The sequence below is a fragment of the Phodopus roborovskii genome, unplaced genomic scaffold, assembly GCF_943737965.1.
Source record: "Phodopus roborovskii unplaced genomic scaffold, PHOROB, whole genome shotgun sequence".
Classification (NCBI taxonomy): domain Eukaryota; kingdom Metazoa; phylum Chordata; class Mammalia; order Rodentia; family Cricetidae; genus Phodopus; species Phodopus roborovskii.
In genome coordinates, this window is record NW_026126567.1 from 19,368,535 (window position 1) to 19,395,674 (window position 27,140).

The 27,140-nt window shown below is 40.0% G+C and overlaps 1 protein-coding gene across 4 annotated transcripts in view; it reads right to left on the minus strand.

Annotated features, from left to right (window-relative positions):
* Ubr5 (ubiquitin protein ligase E3 component n-recognin 5) overlaps positions 1-27,140 on the minus strand; it is a 103,180-nt gene that overhangs the window by 38,270 nt on the left and 37,770 nt on the right. For 3 of the 4 annotated variants that reach the window (XR_007835701.1, XM_051202736.1, XM_051202735.1), the window contains exons 7-22: positions 26,935-27,094; positions 26,267-26,416; positions 23,788-23,999; positions 16,458-16,574; positions 16,265-16,375; positions 14,915-15,069; positions 14,120-14,237; positions 10,378-10,562; positions 8,372-8,481; positions 7,622-7,734; positions 5,770-5,913; positions 5,572-5,683; positions 5,218-5,372; positions 4,635-4,832; positions 2,776-2,986; positions 1,296-1,422 (exon numbers count right to left, since the gene is read on the minus strand). Coding sequence is in view for 3 of the 4 variants with exons in the window: in XM_051202736.1 (XP_051058693.1) it covers positions 1,296-1,422; positions 2,776-2,986; positions 4,635-4,832; positions 5,218-5,372; positions 5,572-5,683; positions 5,770-5,913; positions 7,622-7,734; positions 8,372-8,481; positions 10,378-10,562; positions 14,120-14,237; positions 14,915-15,069; positions 16,265-16,375; positions 16,458-16,574; positions 23,788-23,999; positions 26,267-26,416; positions 26,935-27,094 (2,378 nt within the window). In the remaining variant the exon portion in view is untranslated. The remainder of the gene's footprint in view (positions 1-1,295; positions 1,423-2,775; positions 2,987-4,634; positions 4,833-5,217; positions 5,373-5,571; positions 5,684-5,769; positions 5,914-7,621; positions 7,735-8,371; positions 8,482-10,377; positions 10,563-14,119; positions 14,238-14,914; positions 15,070-16,264; positions 16,376-16,457; positions 16,575-23,787; positions 24,000-26,266; positions 26,417-26,934; positions 27,095-27,140) is intronic. The other variant, XM_051202737.1, reaches the window with a different exon arrangement.

Sequence of the window (27,140 nt, forward strand, 5' to 3'; positions counted from 1 at the left end):
CTTCCTACTGCCCGGCGTGGATAATAAGCCTCCTGTGCTGTCATCTGGTCAGCCGGCAGCCCTGAGTTTGCACTGGTTAAGAGCACTGCAGTGGAATCTTCGGCAAATTCCTCAAAGGAGCTTACTCTGCAAATTTATTTCTGTGAGCAATTCATCGCCCACTCTTGAAGCTCCTTTTAGTCTTTGCCTTCAAAATAATCCTTATATGAAAAAGATGGCAGTATTGGCATTGGACCAACCATATCAGAGTCCAAAGTGATTGGCACCCGTAATTTCCCTGAGGAAATGAGATACCTGAAATAATTCAGAGACTAGTATCTTCGTGAAGAATTTAAGTTGCTTTCATTTTAGAGTCAACACTTGTTTAATGTAGTTCTAGATAAATAAGTTGGTAATAATTTCCATTCTGTAGAGTACACATAATGTTTCTGTACTTGTACAGTACACATAATGTTTCTGTACTATTTAAAACTATAATTTGGTCACCCACAGAGTTTTTTTTTAAGCCTCATTTTGTATCTTTTTGCGCTCAGGAAAACCATCAACTTGGTAGCTTTCCTAATGCCAATTTAAGAAAAAACATTGAGAGGGAAAGATGAGTGTGGAGTCTTACTTGAAGCAGGCGTGTCTACCTGTCACATCACTACCCAGTGAGCAGCACTTTCTCTCACGCCATGTGTCAACAACCAACAACTTTGACTCTTTCATATCTACAATTTGCCTTTTTTCCTACAGAAAACCACTAAATTCTCTATCATCTAGCCAAACACCTAGCAATTTTAAGACGTTATAAAGGATTATCCACCTAACAACTCAGAAAACTTGAAAATTTTTAATCAAACATTCAAAACGGACAAAGGCCTTTTATTTCTTCCCAGATCATTAAGGTATCTGAGAAACGGACCTAAATAAGCAATGTGAAACCTAAAAGACTGAGGATTGGGGTTTTTTGTTTTGTTTTGTTTGGGGGGGGGGGTTGGTCAATGACTGTATCGTGTTCCTTGTTCTCCATCTAAAGAAAACAACTACCTAAGAAGAATGGTAAGGTTACAACACATTCAAAAGATGAAGTCTGAGCTGTGTTTTAAAATCATCCCATTTATCAGGTGTCACAGATCCTAGTGTTCAGACTTGAACTCTTAGTTATCAGACATTTTCCCACAGTGTTATTGGAAGAAGCCAAAACAAACAAAAAAGGACCCACCAATTCATGCACAGACAGTAAGAGATACACTGCTTTCTGTACTTGGGACTTTTTTCCTCCAATTAAACTTTCCTCATAAAAATCATATTACCTTCGACTACTTGATGATCCAGCCCGATTACCTGGGCCATTACTTGAAACAACTGAGATTGCATTTGCAATGGCCTCCACAGCAGAAAGCCTTTCTGCAAATGTATTTCTTTCTGAGCGCTCAGCTTCTGAAACATAAGAGAAAAAATTAGGATTTAAACTTTGAAAACAACTGGTAGTATGGACTGACCAATAAACACTAACTCACTCATGGAGTGCTTCAATTAATATAGCACATAACAAAGCTTCATAACAAAGCTTCAACTACGACCTTTCATAACAAAGCTTCAACTACGACCTTCGTTTCTTTATTCTGCCTCATTTCAGCAACATACAAACTTAGGTAGACTTGAATTTACCTTTCACTACTGAGATGGAAAAGAAAAACAAACAAATGCACTCATTAGTATGTCAGTCTTAGTTTATATGCTATTTATAAACAAACCCTAGGGATGCTGGTGAAATAAAAAACGACTCTTGCATACCACAATAGCATCAGCAGAACTCAAAATAGTTACAAAGTACCACTTAGATTCTTCCTCGTAGTGGCCCACACCTTTAATCCCAGCACTTGGGAGACAGAAGCAGGTGGATCTCTGTGAGTTCGAAACCAGCCTGGTCTACAAAGGGAGTTCCAGGACAGGTTCCACAGCTACAGAGAAACCCCATCTTGAAACGCCACCCCTCAAAAAAAAAAAAAAAAAAAAAAACACCTTACATGGCCAAAAGAAACAAAAATCCACCTTATACTGCCTTTTCAGAACCATGTAGCAACCTAGTAACTTATTTTTTTTCCTTCTACATTCCAAACAAGACATTGTTTCTAGTGACTTAAAATGCCACATTCCTATGGTAAATTCACTTCAGGGGTGGGGGAAGTAAGGGCTGGAGAGACAGCCAGCTCAGCAGTTAGGCACACCCAATTTCCCTGGGGACTCCTATTGGGCTCACATTCACCGTAACTCCATCTCTAGGAGATGTAACACCTCTAACCTCCCCAGCACTGGCTCATATGTGCACAGACAGACAGACAGACACAGAAATTAAAATTTTTAGGAGTGGAGACATGGCCTAGCAATTAAAAACACTTCCTGCTCCTCCACAGGACCAGAGTTCAGTTCCCAGAATGTGACATGCAGATGCCTGTAAGTCCAGCTCAGGGAATCCGATGCCTCTGGTCTTGTCAGGCACCTGCACCCACAGACATACACAAGTACACAAAGTCATTTGTACTTATAAAATTCATGAAGTTCATTTAGTGCCAGCATACTCAGCTTATATCTTATTCAAAGAATTAAAGATAATAGAAACAGATCAAACTTACTGTCGGCTTCCATATCTAATCCTTAGGAATAGTTTTACCATCTAACAAAGTCAGACCTTCCAACACTATACAAAATAAAGTACATGTTCTCTACAGGAATGTGTCGGTTTCTCTTCCTAAGTTCTTTTGAAGGCCTTCTTTTGCTTCTGAGTCTTACCCTCTTCTTCCTTAGTTTCCTTATTGCTAGTTGGAAAACAAACTGATACGCAAGCATGCAGAATGTTCCGATTTCCATCACATCTGTGGCTGATGAACGTCTGTAGCATCTGTAGGTTCTGCTCTAAAACAACGGCTTGCTCAAGATTCACAAGATACTGCCGGCAGGCCTCATAGTCACATCGGAGAATATGCTGCATTAAGGTTTGCTTCTATACTCGGGCAGAAGAAGGCAAAAAAGACTCCAATGAAACCAAACTGCAAACATGTCCAAAATTACATGCATCAAAAATGCCTCATGGCCACTATAATGCAATCAGATTTTCAAATAAGTAGAAATTGATTGCAAGTGGCCTGGACAAGGGTGGCTGAATTCATCTGTACCCTGTAAGGATAGTATATCAGTGAGAAGTGGAAAAAGTAGAACCTTTCTGTAAATCACGTTTGAGCATATGTTTTCACCTTTCAAAAGTATTTCAATTTTGTAACTAATGGAGAAAGCAGTCATATGGTGAGCAACTGAATGAGAATGCCTGGAGTACAGTAAACTGATCATGTTTGATGAGGCCCTGGTACTTACTCTCGCTCTCAAACTAGAACACCACCACCAATATTGTCACAGCCAACTCAGCAAAGGATGTATATTTTATTCCAGACTTACCCACCCTCACCTCACTGTGTAAAGGTACATTTCATGGACTATGAGAGGCTTGGTGAAATGATAAAAAGTACTTGCCTGACCACATAAAATCAAGCGCCATGGCCCACATGGTAAAAAGAACCAACTACCACCAGTTGCCCTCTTATCTCCACGTGTGCCTCCCACCACCCCACCCCAATCATGTACATACACAGTAATAAAGGTGTGTGTAAAGAGTTATGCTGTGATACATGCAGTATAAAACTTTTAACTCTCTAGGAATTCTGACAGGTTTGTGATTTCCAAAGTCAAAAGCAGATCTAACTATCAAAGATCTAACAGTGCCGTAGGGATGCACAGAAAACATATTAGCCATCCCACAACACAGACAGGTAGTGCAGAGGCTGGAGATGGCTCAGCAGTTAAAAGCAAATGACGCTCTTGCAGAGGACCCAGATTCCATCCCCAGCGCCCGCAGCCCTGTCATTCCAGTTCCAGGGGAATCTCACATTCTGCTCTAGCCTCCTCGGGCACCAGGAACGCACATGTTGCACAAACACTCATGTGGATATAAAAACAAGTATTTTAAACAAACAAACAGAAGCAGTAACAAAAGTAAAAAACTAAAGATAGGGAACATTTAATAGAATATAAAACACTAGTTTTATTTTAAAAAGCAAACTCATTATTTGTAACTAGAAGCAAGCAGGTATGTACAGGAGTGCAGGAGGACAAGAGAAGGGCTCTAATCAATTTCCCAGAAAACTGCCTTAAATAATGTTTCCCTCCCTGTAACTTTATGGGAAGAAAGTGCAATAGAGAGGTCACTGTCCACATGAGATAGTAAGCCTTAAGGTACTTGGCACGTTTGAGGAAACACTGCTTTCGCGGTGGAATTAACTTCCACTCTGGGTACCATACACAGCAATCCTGTCTCCCCCTTCAGCACAGACACCACTTCCTCTAAAGCTTGCTATACAGTCAGTCTGATTTTTATCCCTGACCACTGCACTGTCCCAACAGTATATGTGCCTGCCTTTATTTATTTATTTATTTATTTATTTATTTATTTAAATTATGCCATAATCACTGACTTTTCTTGTCTCTGTTGTATTAAGAAACTATTGGTTCTTGGGAAGGAAGGAACAAGATTTTCAAGAATTTTCTCAAGATGTATTTCTTTTGAATTAAAATGCTAAGTGATTTCAAAAGGTAATTACCTCGACAGCCATGATGATAATAGCAGCTTTCTTTTTGATTGTTGAGTTAGCAGGAAGATTTATTAAAGAATGCACACCCATCCCAAGACTACTAATTGGTGGAAGATCAAGCCAGTCAGGATCCCTTATTCCACCCATGCAATCTTTGGCCATTGGGTAGATAGTACCATTTCCATCTCGAAGAATAATAGGAGATTCCTACAATGGATGAAAAAATAATAATGCTTGACCCTAACCAAAAATGATGATACAAACCTATCATGACCATGCATGCCCAAATTCTAAGAAGTTAGGAGAATAAAATATAGCAGGGTAAGCAAGAATTCAAGTCAGCCAGAGGAAAGGAGGGAGGGAAGGGGGACGGAGGGAGAGAAAGAAGGAAAAGGGTGAGTAACCAAATACTGACTTTAAAATACGAGTATTTACTTTAAAATAAACTAAGTGTTGGTAATAACAAATCAAATTTGAAACTCTCAAAATAGAATGTGCTGAACATTCTAAATTCTTCTTTAATTTCTAATAGGCAAACCCTAAGTAGCATAGTCTTGTATCTGTTCTTAAAAAGTAAAATTGAGCCTCTTACCTGCCCAGCAGTGAAAATAGCTACATTCCTCTCATTCTGACCAAGAAAAGCAATGCTGCTTGTTGGAAAATTATTTTCTTGTTCAGCTTTTCCTGTAGCAAGATCAAAGATACAGTACCGTACCCAGTTCCCCGTCTTCAGAACAGCGTGTACACCTTTCAAAGGCACAGAAATGAAAAGTACAAAATCTTACACATTACTCAATCATTTTAACCTCTCCAACATTGTGAATAAAGTCAGCCACATTTCACTCTATTATGCTACAAGCCAGGGGCAAAATCTGTCAAGTCACCAGACAATTTAATCACATTTCCGTATGTGGCAGATGTAAACTGGGAAAATACAAACACTCACCTTTGGAATCCACATTCACTGCTAGTATTTCAGTCTTCTCCGGTATACAAAGCTTTTTAGGAGTCCTCTGAAAACAGTCAGGAACTTTCGGTGTGCCGCCAGTTTTGACAACCTGCCAACCACATAGGGAATTTTGCTCTCAATGTAACAAACCCAATGAGTCCATGCCAGAATGCAATTTGAAGCCCTGTACAATACCTGCAGCTCATCAATTCTAAGTAGCCTGCAGTCCTGCAGGAGCGAAGAAGGGTCAGCATCTGGGCCAGAGGTGTTCGGACAGTTTGTGTTACTGGATGTTCCTGGAAACTTTACAGCAACATAGGCACCATCTACCTTTAGCACCTGAAAGTAAGAGGCAAATACAATAATATTTAAAAACAGTTCATATGAAATTAACATGCAAATTTTGCCTATCAAAATGATTTAATACTAAAGCCACCTAAGTCCCCAATGAGCACAACATTGTTGCATTAACCTGACCAAAACATTAAAATACTGCTGTCACATTCACATTCAAGACTAAAAGAACAAACTCCTAGAGCCAATGATCACAAGGGGTGTTTGTTAACCACTTACTGACCAAACCTCTCAACTTCCTTCTTTTTCACTCTAATCATTTCATCCAAATGATGAGATTATAGATAAATCCCACCATGCCCAACCTCGCACTTTCTGCACCCATGTAGGTCAGAAGCCCAGAAAGTTGCAAACCTCTTCAAATGGGATCAGCATGACTTAATAAATTCAAATTACCAAATACACAGCTTGTGGCAACACTGCCAACCTTGGTTTATCATCTTCTTTCCTTGTGTACAAATGGAAAATTATATTTTCAAAGGGCATTATATTTAAAAAAAAAAAAAAACTAAAAAGCAATTAAAAAAAAAAGAAAAAGCAGGCATTCACTACCTGTAGTGATATTCAAAATATGTGCTGAGAAACAAAAGGGTCAATTAATTAATAGCATTCAAGCCAATGACTTCTCTTTACTTGGACTCTTGGAAGGAAAATCTTCAGGAGGAAATGAGAAAGCACAAAGCAGTTCATACAGAACAGTGCTTAATGCTACAATTATCCCCTGCAGTCAGAGTCCCAGTCATGACTGCACCTAAAGGGATGCGATGGTTCAGGAGCACACACTGTGCAATTGTTAAGGACCAGTGTATATGTAACACAGAAAGTGTCCTGCAAGCCTGGAACTCTAGTTACAAAGGATTCAACACATAGGCAAACACTCCTGTGAACATACATACTTACATACACAACTCACAAACACATCTCTTCAACTTTTTTGTACATGAAAAAAATACCCCAAATTAACCTAAAAACAAAGCATCACTCCAAATGCTCATGGCACACATCTGATGGCTATTCTTGGTTGCTAAAACTTGACTATATCTGGAAGTAACTAAAACTCAAGGGGTTGGATAAACCTGTGAGGGATAATTTTTTTTTTCTTTCTTTCTTTCTTAATCTAGATCTTTGGAATCCAGATCTTCTGAGGTAGGAAAGTCCACCTAAATTTAATATGACCATTACCTCCTGCCGGCACCCTACATAAAGGAAACAGAAGAACAAAGCTCTTCAATCTTTGCCTGCTTGCTCTTGCTCTCATAAACTAGTCATTCCTTCACTGGCCTTGGAGCCAACTTCCCCCAAGATTCCAGTGTATACTGAAGACAAACTGACGAGACATCCAGCCTCATGAACTTAACAACTACTGGATTCTTGGACCTTACAGTGTGGTAGATGGCCACTGTTGGACTAGCAGGACCACAGCCTGTAAGTCATTCTAATAAATCCAGTGCATGCATGAATATGTATCCATTTCATCAGCTCTGTTCCCTAGATAGTCCTGACTAAGGCAGCCCAGCATCACCTTCAACAGAGACCCATCAGCACCAGACACAGAACTGAGACTAAAAGAACCATGGAAGGAGACAATTTAAAAGCATCCATGAAGAAAGGGGTCTCAAACACTAACCACAGAAATCCTCAAGTAACCAAAATGAAGCAGTTAGTAACCAATTCTCATCTATATTGAACAAACCTTGCCGACAGGTACATTCTTGACATCTTCAACAAAAACAACTTCCCGAAGAGACCACTGTTCTTCATTCACCTTCTCCTCTTCCTTCGGGGCAGGAGTTGATCGACGCCGTTCTTAGACAACAACAAAACAGTAAGTACCAAAAGAAAATGTAAAGAAATCTTTACAAAGTCCATCTAAACACACCAGTAATGACCGTTTGTACAGCAATGCAGAATCTTTTAAGACCCCCCCCCACTTTCTGAACTAAGGTTATACATAAAACTCCCACTAAGTAAACTCAGTAAATAAAGAAGAGTTATAGCTGGTCACCACCTAACTACTAACATTACTACACACTAAAATGAGTGGAAGTGTGAATGTCTAGTGTGTTCTGAAAAGCACCATGCAGCTTCAAAGTGGGCTTTCGAGGAGCATGAAATCCAAAGCATAGTTCCAATCCTAGCTTTATAGAGTCTATAAACCCTATGCAAAAGCTAAAATCCTGTCAAAATAATAGTGGGGAAGGGGTAATTTCCTTTGATGACTACAGAAAATTTTACATATTTTTGAACTATTTGTCAAAAACAACTGAAACAGTAACACTATATATAATTAGTATCTTTCTACTTTTAAGTTGTACAACAACAACAAAAAAGCAAAAGAACAAACAGTATCTATAAAAAGAATTTTTAAATGCTACTGAGTTGACAAGTTGGACAGGCGGCCCCTCTGTGTGCTTGAGGGCTACACCATGCACACCAAACTTACTGTATGGCATTGATGCACTGCTGGCGATTGAGGATGCATCACTGCACGTGGAAGCTGGGGATGGCGGAGGACCCATCTCTGTTTTGACTGGCTCCTGCTTACTCTCAGGCCTAAAGTGAGAAAAGCATTCTTTTATAACTAGGAAAAAATAGAAACTTTCAATTTTCAATAGAAATTTCAAGAAGATTATAAGGGTGGGGAGATATTATTCAATGGCTATAGTTTTAAACATAAACTATAGTTTCATGCATTAGAAAGCATACATGGTGCACATCAGAAAGAAAAAACATAAAACAAAACAAAAAATAGTGGTTGCACAAGCCATCGTGGGGGTTGGGGGACGACGACCAGGGGGACCTGCTCTGAACCAAAGCATCTCCCCTAACTATGACAACTCTACTACGTTCTGCAGGTGATAAAGCATATACTTATATACAGGAAATATACAGCCCCTAGTTTTTCACAAACCAAATTATTTAATATATCACATCACATACAGAAATAATTTGGGTCTTCATCTTAACCCTCTTGCTTTCTACTACTCTCACTAGGAATTTACCTGAATAAAAAGACAGGGTTTACTATGGAGCCCTAGCTGCCTAGAACTCATTATACAGACCATCTTGGCCTCTGTTTTCCATGTTGGAATTAATTAAATGTATGAGCCACCATGTCCAGGTAAATTTTGAAATTCTTCTGAAAGTAGCCATATTATTTTTAGCACTGTCTTAAGCAAGGTTGCTCAGCCCAGCAACCCTGCTGCTCTGTACAGGGAGATGGTGCAGACCAGTATCGACTGACGGCCAGCACATCTGAATCCAAGACACTTTGATGACAAGCAGGAAGTTCTACTGAGATAGAAATGGCTGTGTTCTCGATATAGAACTGTACTGATAGAAATTAATAAATCCAAAGAAGACTTTGAAACTCTCTAAGTTATAAAGTTTAAATGTCATATTCTGTTCATCTTTTTTATAGGTTATGACTGGGTTTTTGTTGTTTTGGTTTCTTTTGAGACAGGGGGTCTCTCTGTGTAACACTGACTAGGCTGAAACTCCCTATGTAGACATTACTAGCTGTGAACTAGAGGTTTTTCTTCCTGCCTTTACTTCATGTGCTAGGGATACAGGCGTGCACCCAGAAACCACTATGCTCAGATGACTGACTGATTGATTGACATTTGTGCACACAAACTACCATGCACTATAAATTTCAATTTTTTATAGTTAAAAAATATTAAAGATGATCTGTTTTTATTTTTATTTAGGGCCACCTATTTAAAAAACCTAAAATTATAAATCTTAAGTATGAGTGTCATAGGTTTGATCTCTTAAGAGTATATTTTTAGCGTATTAATAAATACCTGTGCTTCTGAGTTTCAGCATGCACGTGTAACAGAAATATCACACGTTATATTTATGAATTTATAAACATTACATCAGAACTTTGAACACCTGTGTATGTGGTATAAGCATATCATTTCCCAATGTACCAAAATTTAGCAAAGAAAGCACTCCTGCATGTTATAATGTAGTAACATATTTTTATCAGACTAAAAGCTCTGTAACAAATTTATCTCATAGGAGAAAAGCAGACATTATCCTAACAGTAAGTAAGGTGGAACATGTTAGAGCTATGTAACACCTGCAAAGAACACAGCTAATGACCAAACTGGGGGGGGGGGTGACACAGGAGACGGGACATAAAGACAATCAATACTAGCTTGTCATTCTGACCACCATCAAGAACCACATGTAATTTACTCAGAGCTAGAGAGCTGGCTCTGCCAATTAAATCACCTGCTGACTGACTTCTCCAGTTCCAGAGGACCTGGCTTGGCTTCCACACACACAAGCAATTGCTCACACAATGAAAGCTCAGCATTTCCCCATTTCTTTAGGCAAACTCTTGATGGCCTCTTTCTCTCTCTCTCTCTCTCTCTCTCTCTCACACACACACACACACACACACACACAGCACAGCACAGCAGAGGCTGCAGTACTCACTTGGTTTCAATGGTTTTGCTGGCTTTTTCCATGCTCTTCAGGCTTTCTGGAGACCGCAGCTGAAACCTACAGCTGTCATTCATATTCCAAACAGACTCCATTAAGACGCCAACTTTAGGAATCCCAGCACTAATTGAAAACGCAACTGCTCCAGCATGATAAAGAGGATTATTTCTTAAGCAGACCTAGCAAACAAAAGAAAATCACAACCAGGATGATGCAGCAAACAATGACAAACAGTTCTAACATCTGCAACAGTGGGCTTCCTATGTTTTCCAACACAATCTTACACTCAACAAGGCTTACTGAACCTCATCCAATCATCTTTTCCTACTTCTAACATCCAATCATCTGTTCCTACTTCTAATCAATGGTGACATCCGCGTGTCTGCTAGAAACCTATTCTTAAAACTCACACAGCCAGGGTTAGCCATTCCATTGAGGGACAAGTCAACAGAAAAGGCAGGAGAGACTGAAAACAGCACAACACAAGCTAAAATGTGAAATAAACAGCTATACCATTCTTTATTTCTTGTCTTTGGGAGCCATCTCTTCCTTAACTCTGATGCTCCATAGGAGCTAGCGAATACTTGTCTCTATGGATGTTTCCCTCAGAAGGGCCATTTACCAGCCAGAGGCTTCCATGTGCACTGTAATCGTTTAACTTAAGAGGAGCAGGTGTAACAGCTCAGGCCTAGAAATGCCTCAAAGCTAACGTGAGATTCCTAAGTAAACAAATAAATACTGGCCTTGACATCAGGGGTTTAAACAAGTTCAAATGTCAATAATCTATATATAAATAAATGTCTTGCTGCTAGGTAAAGGATAGTGAACATTAAAGGACCTTCTAGAATAAGGTCATACTCCAAAGCTCTAAGAACTGGCTTTGTGGCATTTCGTGCTGAAAGCTGGCCTCTGAAGTGGCACTGTCAGACAATCCACAACAGTGGCTTAGCCCTCCCTAAGAACAAGCATGCATCATCAACTACAGCTTTGGCATAGGCAAAAAGTCTCAAAAGCAAACTTGGAAAAACACTAGCCAGACTTTCAGGAAAAGTACCCCAGTCTGTCATCTTCCACCACAGCCAAAACAGCCACTACAGAGCATGATCCTACCTTCTCTTACACGTCTCTCTACCCCAACACATAATAACTGTACCTACTTAAAGTCCTGTGAAAACCTTCTCTTCAGGCATGATGGTGTCTCCTTTTAATCCCAGCACTCAGGAGACATAGAAAGGAGCATCTACCTCTGTGAGTTTAAGCCCAGCCTAGTTTGTATATAGCAAGCTGCAAGCCAATTTCACGGCAGTCACAGATTCAAGGAGAAACCCCCACCCAAAAACTAAATAAATAAAACTCCCCTCAATAAACTCCAACTTTGCTTCACTTTAAAAAATAAAATTTGCCAGGCAGTGGTGACATGCACCTTTATCCCAGCACTGGAGAAGCAGAGGCAGGTGGATCTCTGTGAGGCCAGCATGGTCAGAACAAGCAGAACAAGTTCCAGGACAAAAAAATAAAATCTAGTGAAAGCTTAGAGACCAATAAATGTTAAAAAAAAAAAAAAAAAAAAAAAAAAAAACGTTAGTGGAGATCCAAGCATGGGTTACTATTAACTGAAATTACTTATTAGCCCTTATCACAATAAATGCACCTTGCAGACAAGGAATAAATCCTAGTCTGGGCCAGCAGAACACTCAATTCATATGTGATAAATACAAATTCTGACTAATAGGATCTATGGATACAAGTGGAGTTAACCAACCATTCTTCCTGACAGCAAATCCATGTATTTCTTTTCTGTGGCACCATAAACCTCTGGTTTTAAAGCAAAATCTTAGTTGTACCTCAAGGTATTCTGATATGCTCTATCCTTCAGCAATGTTACCACTCTATTGTATTTAAAACTTTTCCTTTGGGCTGGAGAGAAGGCTCTCAACAATTAAGAATATACACTGCTCCAAGAAAGGACTTGGGTTTGAGTCCAAACAGCCACATGACAGCTCACAACAAACTGTAACTTCAGTCCACGAATCCAGCTCCTCTCTTAGCCTCCTCTAGTACCAGGCACACATGTCATGTAATACACACATACAGGCAAAAAAAAGTAGTCAATCACATAAAATAATAAAAGCAGATAATTCTAAAAATAGGTTAAAAAAAAAAAAAAAAACCTTTACTTCTCAGAGAATCTCACCTTCCCTGCTTACACTAATATCATCACTTGTTATTTAAACAGCTGCTGTATTTAATTAAATTCAGTTGATAATGTTGAAACTGAAATTTGAACAGGTAAAAAAGGATCCTATTGAAGAGATGCCTTAGTAAATAATAAAAACTGAGTATTTCCAGAGAGTGCATTTCTATTTGGAAGGCAAACAAAACCCAGAACAAGGCAGGCATGGACTAGGGGTGGTGAGAAGACAGAGCCAGCCACACAGGAGAGCCAGAGCATTAAAGCCAGGGCTGAGTAGTGACTATTTAAGACACAGGGAAGAAGGTGATGGTGCTCTTTGGTGTCAAGAAAGAACCTGAAATGAAAATGCTGGAAGTGGCCAGCACACTACATTTAACAACAAAACAACAACAACAAATAAAAAAAAAAAAAAAAACATACTTGTCACATAAACCTTGAAGCCTCTCATTCTAACACATGCTACAATTTATAAATAATGAATTTTATCATAACAGATAAATCTCTACCAGATCTTTCTGATCTCAGGGTGTCAATGTTCCAAAAACCTTTCAGTTCTGTGGGTAATCACATTTTAATAATCAGTAAGTATATAACTAATAAGTATATAACTAATTTCTTATGAGAGTAACAAAACCTTGCCTGTGAAAAATAGTTAAAATATCAGCGTAATAGCCTGTAGTTACCTTTCTGATAATTTTTTAAGCGTAAGTGTGGGTGTGTGCGTGCATATGTGGTTAGACACACACGAGTGCAGGTACCCGCAGGATCCAGGAGATGGTGTTCAATCACCTAGAGTTGGAGTTACAGGAAGGGAGCTCAAAACTGAATACAGATCCTCTTAATAGTGCAGGCTCTTAATCACTGAGTTCTCGCTCCAGCCTCTCAAAATCCTTTTACACGTATTATGTGCAAATACTTGTGTGTACACATGTGCCCTGGCATCGAGTGTGGAAGTTAGGAACAAGTGGAGCCACTTCTCTCCTTCCATTCTGTAGGTCCCAAGATTCAAGCCCAGGTCATCAGATTAGCAGAAAGCTGAAACAGCTCCATAGCCCATTATGACTAAACTCTCAGTATCTTCTGCTTCATTCAACTTGCTACCCTCTGGCTAAGGCACTCAGAGATAATCCACTGTGCAAATATAAATGGTTTAAGAATGAAAGAGACAGGTCCTGCAGGAGAGTCCTACACTTGGAAAAGCACTAGAGGATTAGAAAATCATCTTCTAACAAACCATCTCAGAGCCCAAATCACCAATCTGCATAAATGCAAAGATATGACACAGCCTCTTACTGACAATACCCCACAGAGCAGTTTTTCAACCTGGGCTGTCAACCACAGCCTTGCTCTGCCCTATCATTAGGACAACCTCAGCTAACATTCCTGAAAGGGCCACTCCACATTCTCTCTCTATTGGAAAAGTACTAATGAATTCTCAAAGCCAGGCCAATAAAGGAACTCATCTCTGTAGGAAAAAGCACACACAAACACAAAAGAGAAAGGAGGCCATTTAGATAGACAGGCTTCGCTCCGATCACTCACCTGAGTCCCAACGGTGATGTTTGGCATGGAGGAAAGGCCAGCACTGGATTTGGGCTTTTTATTTTTTGCTCTAGCTTTCTCTAACATTTTCTTCCTTTGACTAAAAGGGACAACACCCCTGAAAGGAAAACCTCAGACTAGTCAAGAACGAAGAAAGAAACACATTAAGTAAGTAAATCTGAAATTATTTAGTCACATAAGCATTGCTGGTAGACTGCTTCTCCAAATTTTTTATTTCAGAGTAGTATTAATCTGCAACTACTTCCAGTTTCACTTCACGTTGTTCATAACCTTATTAATAACTGGATCCATTTTATTAAATATTTAGGATTAAATTCTACAGAAAGTAACTTTTTCTTACAAATAATTGCTTTTGATAATGTAAAATTACTAAAAATACATAAAGAATAAATTCTGAGCCTTATTAACAATAAAGCTATATAATATAAATAATAAAGAAAAATTCAAGCAACAAAATTTTAAATAACATATGTCCCAAAATTTACAATTGTGTTAATGTGAAGTACATGTATGCATACAGAAGGATTAAAATTACCTGCAAATACTAGCAGTAATTATGCATTGTAGGAGTCTGTACAATTTATTCCATTTTGTGCTTTCATGAAATTTAATAACATGTTTGCTATGTATACGCTATTTGCATAAATTTATTCTTACTATTTAAATGCAATTCATGTCTCTACAAAGCACTGCCTTTTCAATGACCACAAGGTGGTACTCTTCTCTTCCAAACTGCTTTCTTTGTGACAAGAACTCTCTGTAAACGACACTTACCACCAATATAAGTTATTCTCCAGCTGGGCGCAGGTATAAAGGGCACAGCAATGTAGAGAAACTATCCGTTCTCCTTGAAGTTCAGAGTAAGTCTGTGCAGTGTGCTCTAACTTAGAAGCCACAGAACTTAAAGTTTCGTCCACCCATGTAGCAACCTAAGAAAAATTATAGTAGAGGCTTAAGGAAGTCTTTTCCCCAAAGAGTTGTGGTCAACACTAGAGTAAGGCATAATGCATTCTATCAACTCCAAGTCTAAAATGTTTACAGTTCAATACAACAAAAACAAGTAGTTCAGAAAAGGTTCCTGGGGCTGGAGAGATGGCTCAGTGATTAAGAGCACTTGCTGCTCTTGCAGAGACCCAGGCTCTTCAGCTCCCACCCACACGGAAGGTCACAGTCATCTGGAACTCCAGTTCCAGGAGACCTAGCACCCTCCTATACTACCCTGGCCTCCAAGCATGTACATGGTGCACCAATACATATGCAAAAGACTCATCATACACAGGAAAAAAACTTAAGGGTTCCTAATTAAAACTGAGACACTTTGTACGAAAGTAAATCAAATTCCAACCATTTCTAAGACACTAAGGAAGACTAAATGTGCTCATCCCTCTTTGGGGGCTGGGCGAGTGAGACAAGTTCTACTATAGTCTAGGCTATCCTCAAACTTGTGATCTTACAGCTTCAGCCACCACTGTCGTTCCAAGAATGTGTAATAAAATTCAGTGGCTTTAAAGTCATCCTGTGGCCTGTCTCCAGTCACAGCACCCTGACATGCCTGACCTCAGGTGAAGTGGAGCATCAACACCTTGAATCAATCTTTTATAGCTTCTTGCGCGCTCCTCCTGCATCTTAGCACCTCCCCTAGTAGCTTTTCTTGGGTACCTTTTTTTCCAGTAACAGTAGAGAGCCACTTTAAACACTGAGCTATATATTATATACAGACTCATAGGACGGGCCTAAAAGTTCAACCGCCATAACCCACAAATGTGTGAGGAGAGAACTGACTCTCAAATGTTGCCATCTTACCTCCACATGTGAGCCATGTGCCCATGTACAGTACTAAGTAACTGTAAACAGCTTCAGAGTTAAATTATAGTATAAATTAACCAACAAAAAAAAAAATGGGATTATTGGAAATGTTAAAAGGCTTTTATTATGGACCTACAGCAAAAAGTAAGATGATGAAAAGAGGCAGAGAAGGAAGGAAGGAAGGAAGGAAGGAAGGAAGGAAGGAAGGAAGGAAGGAAGGAGGGAAGGAGGGAAGGAGGGAAGGAGGGAAGGAAGGGAGTGAGTAAAGAAGGAAAGAAGGAAAGAAGGAAGTGTTCATCAATGCAGAATGGTTCCTACCTTGTTATTTTCAGTAGCCACAGTTGCTCTGATGCTATTTGCAGACAGGAGGACTATCTTTTCATTGGTCAACCCCAAAAATGCTGCTCGTGGATGGTGTAATGAAGGATTCTTTGAAAGCATAAGAAAAACAATTACTATTTCTTATGTTGCTATGTAGAGTCATTCATTCAAGATTTGATGTAACAAGTACCTGGGCACTTCTATAAGGCTCGGACTCGCTCCATCTCCACTGATAAAGTTCTCCTTTATTACTGACAGCGAGAAGCTCAGAATACAGAGCCCCAATGCAGGTAAATTTTGTTCCATCCTATGAAGTAAAAATAAAACAAAACTGTGAAGGCAAAAATGCCAAATCCCTTGGTTTAGATGCTGCTTTTAATCCCTACAAATCTCGACTGTTTTCTTAAGCAAGTAAACCATGATCTCAAGTTCTTAAGCCCATGGCTCCCTTTCAGGAACATGTTCTCCTTCAGTTTCCTGTTTTCAGGACCATATCCACAGGATGTCACACGTCTCTGCCTCCACTTCAGATAATTCACACACGTCCTCTCCTCAGTCTATGCTAGGAAGACTCTCACCAACTCTGAAGTTCCAGTTCTTAGCTCATAGGACATTGCACAGCTCAGAATATTAATCAGCCTATCTGAGACAAGTAAGATCTTCTTTGCCACTGTAACCTCAGAACAGTTCACAGAAAATACTCAGTAAGTGTGCTGAAAGGGGAAGGGGAGAGAGACACACACCTTCCCTGCAGACACTTCCAAACTGCCGAACCCAATCTCCCTATCAGCTTCTTATGGTGAAGGTTCATTACATTTTAAGGGGAAAGACACGCAACAATGTAGCAGACTAGGACCCAATTCTATCAAAAACAAACAGCACTGACTGTAAGGAGCATAAACTTGCACTAACACAACCTCACTTGGTCAGCTCAGCTGTAGTGTGACCTAACTGGGGTATCTATCAGGGCTCTCAGCACAGGTCATTGTGAGAATGTATAAATAAGAAGCACCCTGATCTGAATCTGATCGATCTGCACCAACCACTTCACTTCAAGTCACCTCACAGATGGCATCCGAATTACACCCAACAGAAATTTTAATTCAAGTCACCAAATCCTCACTCCCTAAAGCATGGGCGTCACAAGGCCACCACCTGCACCACATCCTACCTTCTCCTCTCAATCCTTTAGCTAAAATGTGATGCAATGGCCAGGCAGTAGTGGTGCACATCTTCAACGCCAGTACTTAGGAGGCAAAGGCAGGCAGATCAGAGTGAGTCACAGCCAAGGCTACTGAGAGTGACCCTTTCACAAAAACAAAAACAATAACAACAAATTTAAGTATAATGGAATGGCAAAATCTACGTCTACTTACTAAAGTGATTTGATGTCAATTATGTTATTTCTCTAAACACATTTTTTCACATCTGAAATGAATATATTTTAACAACTATCTGGGAGGGGGTATGAACTAATAAGCAATGTACACAGCACAGGGCCTACTATAAAACAAGTGCTAAATCATACTCAGCCATGACTATGCTGCTCTCCACTTCACCTTCTATATACCCAAATGATGACAGCTCCCAGATACAGGCTTCCTGCATATCTCTACCTCTGTGCTGCATAATGAAAATCCTTTCTAATCTCTTAGCACCTCCCATCTCCAGAGAGAGACCTCCTACCTTCTTTAAAGGCCACACAGACAGTGGCACTAAACACAGCCCCTTCTTCAACCCTTCCCCACAACAACCCCTCAAACTAGCCTGTCCTTCAGTCTGCCTTGTGGTAAACTGACTTCTCACTTAAGCCGTTTCACCTTATCAGCTTTCTGAAACAAATACAATAGCACTTCCCAGTGCCAAATGGATACCCTATATGTTTTATCCATCTGCTCGCCACAAACTCTACAAGCTAGCCATGTATGCTAGTACACACCTCTAAGTCCTAATGCTGAGGTAGGAGGATCGAGAGCTCAGGGATAGCCTGACCTATACAGCTGCTCTGTGGACTGGTATGTTCCCTTTATTTTCAATTCACCAACCACTTTCTCCAACTGTCACCAGACTATGTTTCCTTCAGACTGTGTCACTGCCCCCTTACACTCCACCCTCAGCCTCTGTGACTACATTAACAAGCACACTTAAGCTTTAAACTACAATGCAGGCTTACCTGCAGAACTGGGATAGAATACATTTCAGTATCAGCTAAGAGAGGGAGGGAGTGAGAGAGGGAAGGAGGGAGAAAGAGAGAGGACTCAGAAAAACATAAGCCACACCCAAAAGCATGAGGATGGGCTTCTCAAAGAGTCATGGAAACTGAGACATCCCCAAGTCTGTGGGTATCCTCAACTATCTCCTACAAGGCCCACCCTCATCTGTGGTTCTGGCCCAACTCCACTAATGAGGTCCATCACCCACTGTGTACCCTGTCCACTGGTCTTTTTCTGCCATCAATCTAGCAACCAGTCAGATTAAGGTCTTCCCAGTTTGCCCAACAATACTACAAACATGCTCACAGCTAACTAGGTGCCCTTTTCTTTTACACACACACACACACACACACACACACACACACACAACAACAACAACAACAACAACAACATCAACGGTGTTCACTTCCTTAAACACAGACAAAACCTCACCAATCTCATTACAACAAATCTCTATACTCTGTGGGACCACGAGTCACTCACGATCAATACCTCAACTCCTTGGCAAGTTGACTTCAGGCATCTACAATATACTCCAGCCTGGCAACTCTCCTTCATTGAATGCAGCAGGAATTCCACTCATTCACTGTTCTACAAACATCCCATGTGCACAATTGTGGTCAATGCCCACTTCGCTTCAAAAAGCATTTAAACATCAGACCTCTGTGAAGGCCTTCTCCAATCTCTAAAATGGCCAGTCATTCCCCACTCCATCCACACAGAACTTTCTTCACACCTTCAGTATAGCTGCTATCACTTCACTCTGCTGTACCTGCTTCACAATGAGCTCCTTGTGGGAGCTCTGTGTTACAAAAAGACAGCATGACTCATGGCATGGAGCAAAAGCACACCAACCGGCTGCAGTGAACATATAAACCTGAACCCCAACATCTTCCATAAAGCCTGTCGAGGGCAGTCTAACCCCGAATGAACCTTCCTAACTGTAAAAGCACAATGACAAGACCTCCTTGGAACTTATTTATTCATTTAAAAAGCAAGTAAAAAATGACTTCCATCCATGATAGACCGTTGTTCACCAGGACAAGTCCTGAGTGAGTACCTGGGCTTATCAGAACCTGAAACTCTGCTATGGACAATGTTGATAAATGGTACAATCACCAGCCTATGAAAGGGACAGAAAAATCACTTACTCACATGTCACTGAAAGCTAAGTAAAGCATATTACCATGACCAAAAGGAACAGCAGCAACAGATTCTGTCATGCCAAGTGGTCAACTGTGGCTACTCCACCTCATCTCTTCTTTTAAACAATGTCCTTTTCTTGTGCTTCTTCTATGTGATCCTGTCTTGTTTTACTCATCTCATCAAAGTACATTTTTATACACTTTGGAAACTTTGTTGCTGTCTTGTTTGCCTGGTACTCATTATGAAGCACAAGCTGTCCTTCAACACACACACACACACACACACACACACACACACACACACACACACGTCTCCTGAGTGCTGGGATCACAGGCATGCTGAATGGAGTGAACTTTTAATGGACACTTTTTAGACATTCCTAAGTATCAATAAAACAAGCTTCCACTTCCAAAACTGAAAACCATGATAAAGATGATGCAACACAGCTAATAAGTATGTTCCAATAGCAAATAATGCCAATAGCAAATACAGAGCCAGACGTCATAGGTCAGCCTCCTCTCACCAACAGTCAAAGAAACAGGTAAAGTGCACACCTTCATGTTTAAAGACTTGGTAGGGGTACACGTACTTACTTCCTCTAAACTAAAGCATCCAGGATGGTAAGGGACAAAACTGCTAGTAAGTGCGGACCTGCCATCCCTTCTGTATTTCCTCCAGAAAGACAGCCTTCACCACACCCTCCTGGGAGATCAGCAAATGAGAGTGGAAGAGCCCTTTAAAACTCAGCGTATGTGTTATCAGAGCCAAGGCAGAGTTGTCGTGTATCATGAGCTTACTTGTGGACATGTGGAATTTACTGCAGGCCTTTGAGGTCCCAGCACATTACGGTAAACGGCCACCATGGTTGAGCAGACCCTCATCTCATACAACTGTAACTGAGCCAGTGGACAGCTACTTGTTTAACTGCTCCTCCAGTGGAGTTCCAGACATTTATGCTATGTATGTGCATGTATGTACACATGCTAGCTATTTCCACTATATTTCTCATGTCTGCAATAACTAATTGTATTCTGGCTTTTCTGACATGACTTCCTCTAATTCTTCCCCTTTTGTGACAAATAGATTTTGCTGACTACCCCCAACTTGGGTAGAGGTGTAGGGGTGTGTGTATGTATTTGTGTTTAATAGACACTTATATTTTAGCTATTGTTGGTAGCACCGAAATGAGTAAGGGAATGCACACCCCTTTATAAGGTGACTTCATCACCTTTGAGTCCATTGTCTCTGTGTGCAAATGCACGTCACAGGAATAAACACAATAAATAAACAAATAGATTAGTATACAAAATTAAAAAATGTGAATTAAGTAATTCCCTGAATATAAAATGAGATATATTAATTTTTTTACTTCAAGAGACAGGAACCCTACACCATTGGTTTCATTGTTGACTGTACCTCTAACAAGCCACGTGGGCACTGTCAGAAACAGGAAGTCTTCTCATCAATGTGAAGTGCTCAAAGTTTACAGCAAATAGGATAGGGCTGAAGAGATGGCTCAGTAGTTAAAAGTTCTGCCTACTCCTGCAAAGCACCCAGGTTCAACACCAGCAGTCAAATGGCATCTCACAACTTTCCAACACCCTCTTCTGATTTCCAGGGACACCAAGCACATAGTACACAAACATGCATGCAGGCAAATATTTAATACACATAAAAGAAAAGTTTAAAAAAAAAAAAAGACCAAATAGTTCAAACAGAAGCTATAAAAATTCCAATGACTGTAACTATACAAAATTAAGACTATCTTTTCATATACTGATAAACTAAGAATGTAAAAACACATTATCCTATCAAAGTAATGCACCAGGTGGTGGCACATGCCTTTAATTCCAGCACTTGTGAAGCAGAGGCAGGTGGATTCCTTTGAGTTCAAAGTCAGCCTAGTCTACCAGTGAGATCCAAGACAGCCAGGGCTCCACAGAGAAACCCTTCCTAAAATTAATTAATTTTTAGGTGTGTAAAAACTAACAAATTTAATTTTTAAAAAATCTTACCAAGGTAAGAAAAGACTCACATTTCAAGTATTAATATGTCTAAGTGGTTATAATCTATCTCTTACAATAGACTTGAAGCTTTATGAACAAAGTGTAAATGAACAACACAGTCCCACTATCTAGCAAAGGCCTCTAGCGGCAATCAACAAACACAGGTGACAGGGAAGGAAGGGACAATATGACGGAGCCAGGCTCTCATCTGCTCTGGTTCTCAAGTGTTAGCTTACACACAACATGCCCAACTGTCCTGAGCTGGGGGCCCTCGGTTCTCAGCAGATGGCAGGCACCATGTGCGTCCCACTCCTACCCCGTGCTATACACTGGCCCCCTTCAACCCCTCCCAAGCCTTTCCCTCCTCGGGACTCACAATGTGGTGGAAACAAACAAGGACAGAGTTCTAAGAACCCAGACAAGAGAAATGACAACTACGGAACATCTGACTCCCCACAGAAGTGGGAAAGGGAGGAGGAAGGGGGGAAGGGAGACAGAAAAGGGGGAGAGAAACACATGGGGGGAGGGAGGAAAACAAGATGGGGAGAAAAAGGGAGAGAGGGGAGAGGAGAAAGGAAAGAAAAAGGAAGAGAGAGGAAGGAAGGAGGAAGGGAGGAAGACGTACTGAATGGTTTAAACAGTACCACACAAAGAGAAGGAACCAGGGATGTTTCCAGTGTTGAGAACTAAGAGACTACAATTGAGGGAAAATATGCTAACTGCCAATAAAAACAATCCAAAAACAGGGACTAAAGTGCCCTCTTGCATTCAAGTTTCCCACATGAGCTAAGTAGCAAAAAATATATTCACTGCATTAATAACTAAAAAAAAAAAAAAAAAAAACATAAATCTGGAAAGTTTAATATTCCCCCAAATTTGAGTTCAAATGTATGGAGAATAAACAGGTCAACTCTCTTCATCTGCTGGAGAGTAACCTCCAACTTGCCCCACACCCTTTCTCCCTGCTCAAGACTGGGTTTCATGTGGCCCAGCCTGGCCTGGAATTCCTGATTCTCCTGCCTCACCTTCCCAAACGCTAGGATCAGAGGTGTGTGCCAAAAATTCAGTTTATTTATGCTTAAGAATTAGTCCCTTTAATCCCAGCACTTGGGAGGCAAAGGCCAGCCTGTCTATAGAGAGTTCCAAGACACCCAGGACTACACAGAGAAACCCTGTATCAAAAACCAACCAAACAAACAAAATTCGTCCCACTCAACTATATGTAGAAACAGAGGGTATAGTTTCTTAATGAGTAAAGATCAAAGACTTCCAAAAAAGCCTTTGAAAATAAATGAATTAACCACTTAAGACAGTGGAACACACTTCACTTGAGGTAGAAATGAATTTGTAAAGACCCAAACCAGCATCACAAACCCTAGACGAATTCTGGATTCAATTATTTTTCTATTTTCCTAGTCCCGTTCTCATGTAGCCTAGTCTATCTACTACTGTAGAAATCTATCAAAGGGTCTGTCACAACCTACTGTCATACAAAGACACAGCTGTGTAACTCCATAAACACATCTTGTTCTGGCATGCGTGTTGCATCAATGAGCAGAGCTTGCCCTGTAGAAACTAGGGTCCACCTGACACTTCATATTTAGCAAAGTAAGTCTCTACACCAAAGAGCATAACAATTTTTTGTTTGTTTGTTTCTTTTGTTTTTGAGACAGAGTTTCTCTGTGTAGCTTTGGAGACCAGGCTGGCCTCAAACTCACTGAGATACACCTGCCTCTGCCTCCTGAGTGCGGGGATTAAAAGCGTGCACCACCTAAAGGACAAGTACTCATGGGTTACTGAGACTACCACCCCAATTTCTGTAATGTCCTAGAGGACAAGTACTCATTGGTTACTGAGACTACCACCCGAATCTCTGTGATGTCCTGGAGGACAAGTACTCATGGGTTACTGACACTATCACCCCAATTTCTCTGATTCACTCCATCAGCAACACCACTGGACATGTGGTGCATGGCTGACAATGCTCCGGAAGATGCTCTAGTGGTCTGCTTCTAAAACAAAAGGCAGGTGAGCACTTTAAAGGTGTTGCCTCTTCCAACAGTCCTAAAACAACCAGAATAAATAAACCAGAGATCCTTTAGTGGAAGGGAGGTTGTTAGGAATCTACCCAAAAGTATAAACCTTTCTCAAATACCTTCTCAGGCCACCACTGCAAATCTTCCCCCAGGGACACTGGACTTTGGACAGGTGTGCTCTTCTTATCCGGGTTTGGCTCTCCTTCTTTGCTGGAAGAGCCCCTCTCATTATCAAATGAGGCTCCATCGAGCCACCTTCGTTCCCGCAATCGTAGAACAGATTCCCGTTCCCGCAAAAGCTCCGAGTCTCTCTCTAAGGGAAGAAGGAGAACTGGTATGCAATCGGGTCACACCAGTGGGATAAAAGTAAGCCACTCTCTAGTACACACCCTGCAGGACGCAGCTAACAGCACTTCAGATACTCAAAATGTACACAAGCAATAGCTAATTAGGCTGACATGAAATAGTCAAGCATTAACCCTTCAAGTGACTGGACAACAATTATCAACTAGTATATTTTGAAACTATGCAGAGGCATTCTAGTGCTTTCAGAGCAGATTTTAGAGTAAAATTATTTGATTTAGTGTTTTGTTTTTTAATGGATTTAAACAGTCTGGAATTATTTCATTACTTTATTCATATGGATTTCATATTATCATTAGAAACAGTATAAGAGTCTTTGATTTATAAACTAGAATTTATAAATAAATACATGTAAGCAAACTGGGCAACTAGTTTTTATGTCAACTTGACAGTCATCTAGAAAGAAAACACATCGACTGGGAAAATGACTCTACCAGACTCCTGAATGGGGCTTGACGTGGAAGCACCCAGCCCCTTGTGGGGCTATGAGAAGATAGGTGTGGCTCTGGGTGCTGTAAGAAAGTGTGCTGAGCAAGCCATGTGAAACAAGCCAGTAAGCAGCAGCCCTCCCCGGTGCGGGGGCGCAGCTCCTCCTGGCTTCTGCCCTGCATGAGCTCCAGGCCTGACCCCCTCCGACCATGAGGTGGAAATGAACCCTGAAATAACCTTCTCCTTCCTAAGCTACTTTTGGTCACAGTGCTTATCTCGGCAACGAAAGTATAACTAAGGACAAACCAAGATTATTTTTTACAAATCTTCCAGGTTTGGTGTTTAAATAGGTTGAACTATAAATATAACAGGATAAAGTAAAAACTCAAGTCCTTGTTAAAGATAAATTTACAGGATGGACTTCATGGGTAAGGATAAGTCATTTAAAATGTTTTGAGAAAATGATAGTATGGGGGTGGGGGGGGGGGGACTCTTTCTAGAGAAGTCTTTTTGCTGTCCTTAAAACTGGCCTCAAATGATCTAAAGCCACATCTCAGCTGTCACAGTCAAAAGAACCAGGCGTGGAGCCCCACACCTCTATTTTCAGCCCTGGGAGAGGCCGGGGAAGGTGACTCTCTGGGGAAGGTGACTCTCTGATTTCAATGACAGCCAGGGCTATACAAGGAAACCCTGTCCTGAAAAAAAATAAATAACATAGTAAATAGAAACTTTTCCAAGTTTTTAATAAGAAAGATTAGAGACTAGGTAGATGAACCTCATAAAATTGCTGCATTTGGGACTAGGCATATAGCTCAAGGTAAACCACCTGCCCAGCATGTGACTGACAGGCTTTGGTTTCAATGCCCCAACACCATTAAAAAAAAAACTACCCAAAAACTACAAACTGCCCAAGTCAAAAGTGGTTACGTACTAGCTATTTGACATGATTCGAACTAAAAATATCTACACAGAATGAGTTGCTAATGTCAAAAAGTAAGTATTTGAAAATTCCACACTTGATCTTTTTAAAGCAGTAGAGTTTAAACTGCTAGTTACATGTGTCCAGGTGAACTGGCCACTCACAGATGTGGGAGTTTTAAAGACTCAACTTCTAAATACCTAAGACCTGTAGCAAGGTCATCCATAACAGAACATTGCCATCTTTTCTAATTTACTATTAGTAATCAGGTTTTTTTTTTTTTTGGGGGGGGGGGTTTGTTTGTTTATTTGTTTTTTATTTTGTTTTTGGGTCTATTATTTAAATCAAGCAGTTTTGAACTCTGGAAAGGAAAAAAAAAATTTAACTGACTCATAATGTAAGTTTACATATGCCTAACTAGAGGTTGGTTTTGGCTTAAGTGACTCAAAATCTGCCAAAAAAAAAAAAAAAAAAATATATATATATATATATATATATATATATATATATATATATTTATATACATATATATATTCACAAACCTTTTAAAGATTTTAAACTTATACAAGCAGATGTCTATTCATTTAATACTCAGGATTTAAAATGAGCAGGACTATGTTGCTTAAATCAAACAAGACTTTTTTTTATGAATGATGCATGCCACTGTGAACTAGAATTCTGCTTTTTAGTTAGATGGAAATCTATCTTACTAGGTAAAAATAGATTTTGGTATGTGCTATGCAATATAAGGTCCTCTCTGAAATACTCTTGTGTTTTGCAGAATGACTTCACCTGACTGTAATATTCTGAGTTCAGATACAGGTGCGTTTACCACTATCTTTCCACACAGCAAGATCACAATCAAAAAGAAATAAATGCAAAATTACCTCGAGATGAGCCTAGCCTAGAAAGTGATGAACGACGAAAAGAGGGGTAACCAAAATAGCTAATGTCTTCAGAAAACATAGCATCAGCATCAATAATGACACTTGGGTGGGCAGAGTGAATGTCAGCATCAAGAAGAGACATAAGATCCTCTACAAATAAAAGCAAACAAAGATAAATGAAGCAGCTACAGATAATGCATCCAGACCACTAAAAGATCACTAAGAAGTATAATACATTAAAATCAGGGAGTGTTTTCAACAGAATGAAAAAAAAAAAAAAGGAAATAAAGTTAACATTATAAACAGATCTTAAGGACTGTCACATGCATAATTGCTACAAGCTCTGTTCACTAAATTACAGACTACTTTTAAGATACTTAACAACATCACTGAAACAAAATACAAACTATAAATGCAGTTTAGAAAGTACTAATGTTCAGTAATGACATCATCAAAAACAACATCCCATATGTCACCTAGGGATAAATCCATCAATATAATCATGTCTTAATTAGGATCAAGCACAAATCCACTGAGCAAAATTATTTTCCCTAAAAGGCACTTTATAATCAAATTATATAGCAAGAAATATCCACCACCTTCCAAAAAGCAGACATAACCACAGTTCTACTTTAAAATCCTAGTCCTCAGCCAGAAGAGAAACCAACCTCCAGGCAGGTAAGATTCACTGGCTGTGTCATCCCCATCGTCTCCATCTTCATCATCTCGGCTGAGTAAATTATTTACAGCAAGGTTTACATCAAGGTTTGTCCGCTGAAGTTCTCGAATAATGACACTTCTGGATTTGCCTTGTAAAACAACCTGGGCCTAAAACAAACAAAGAATAGTGCTATGCTAATTTTCTATTACTTAC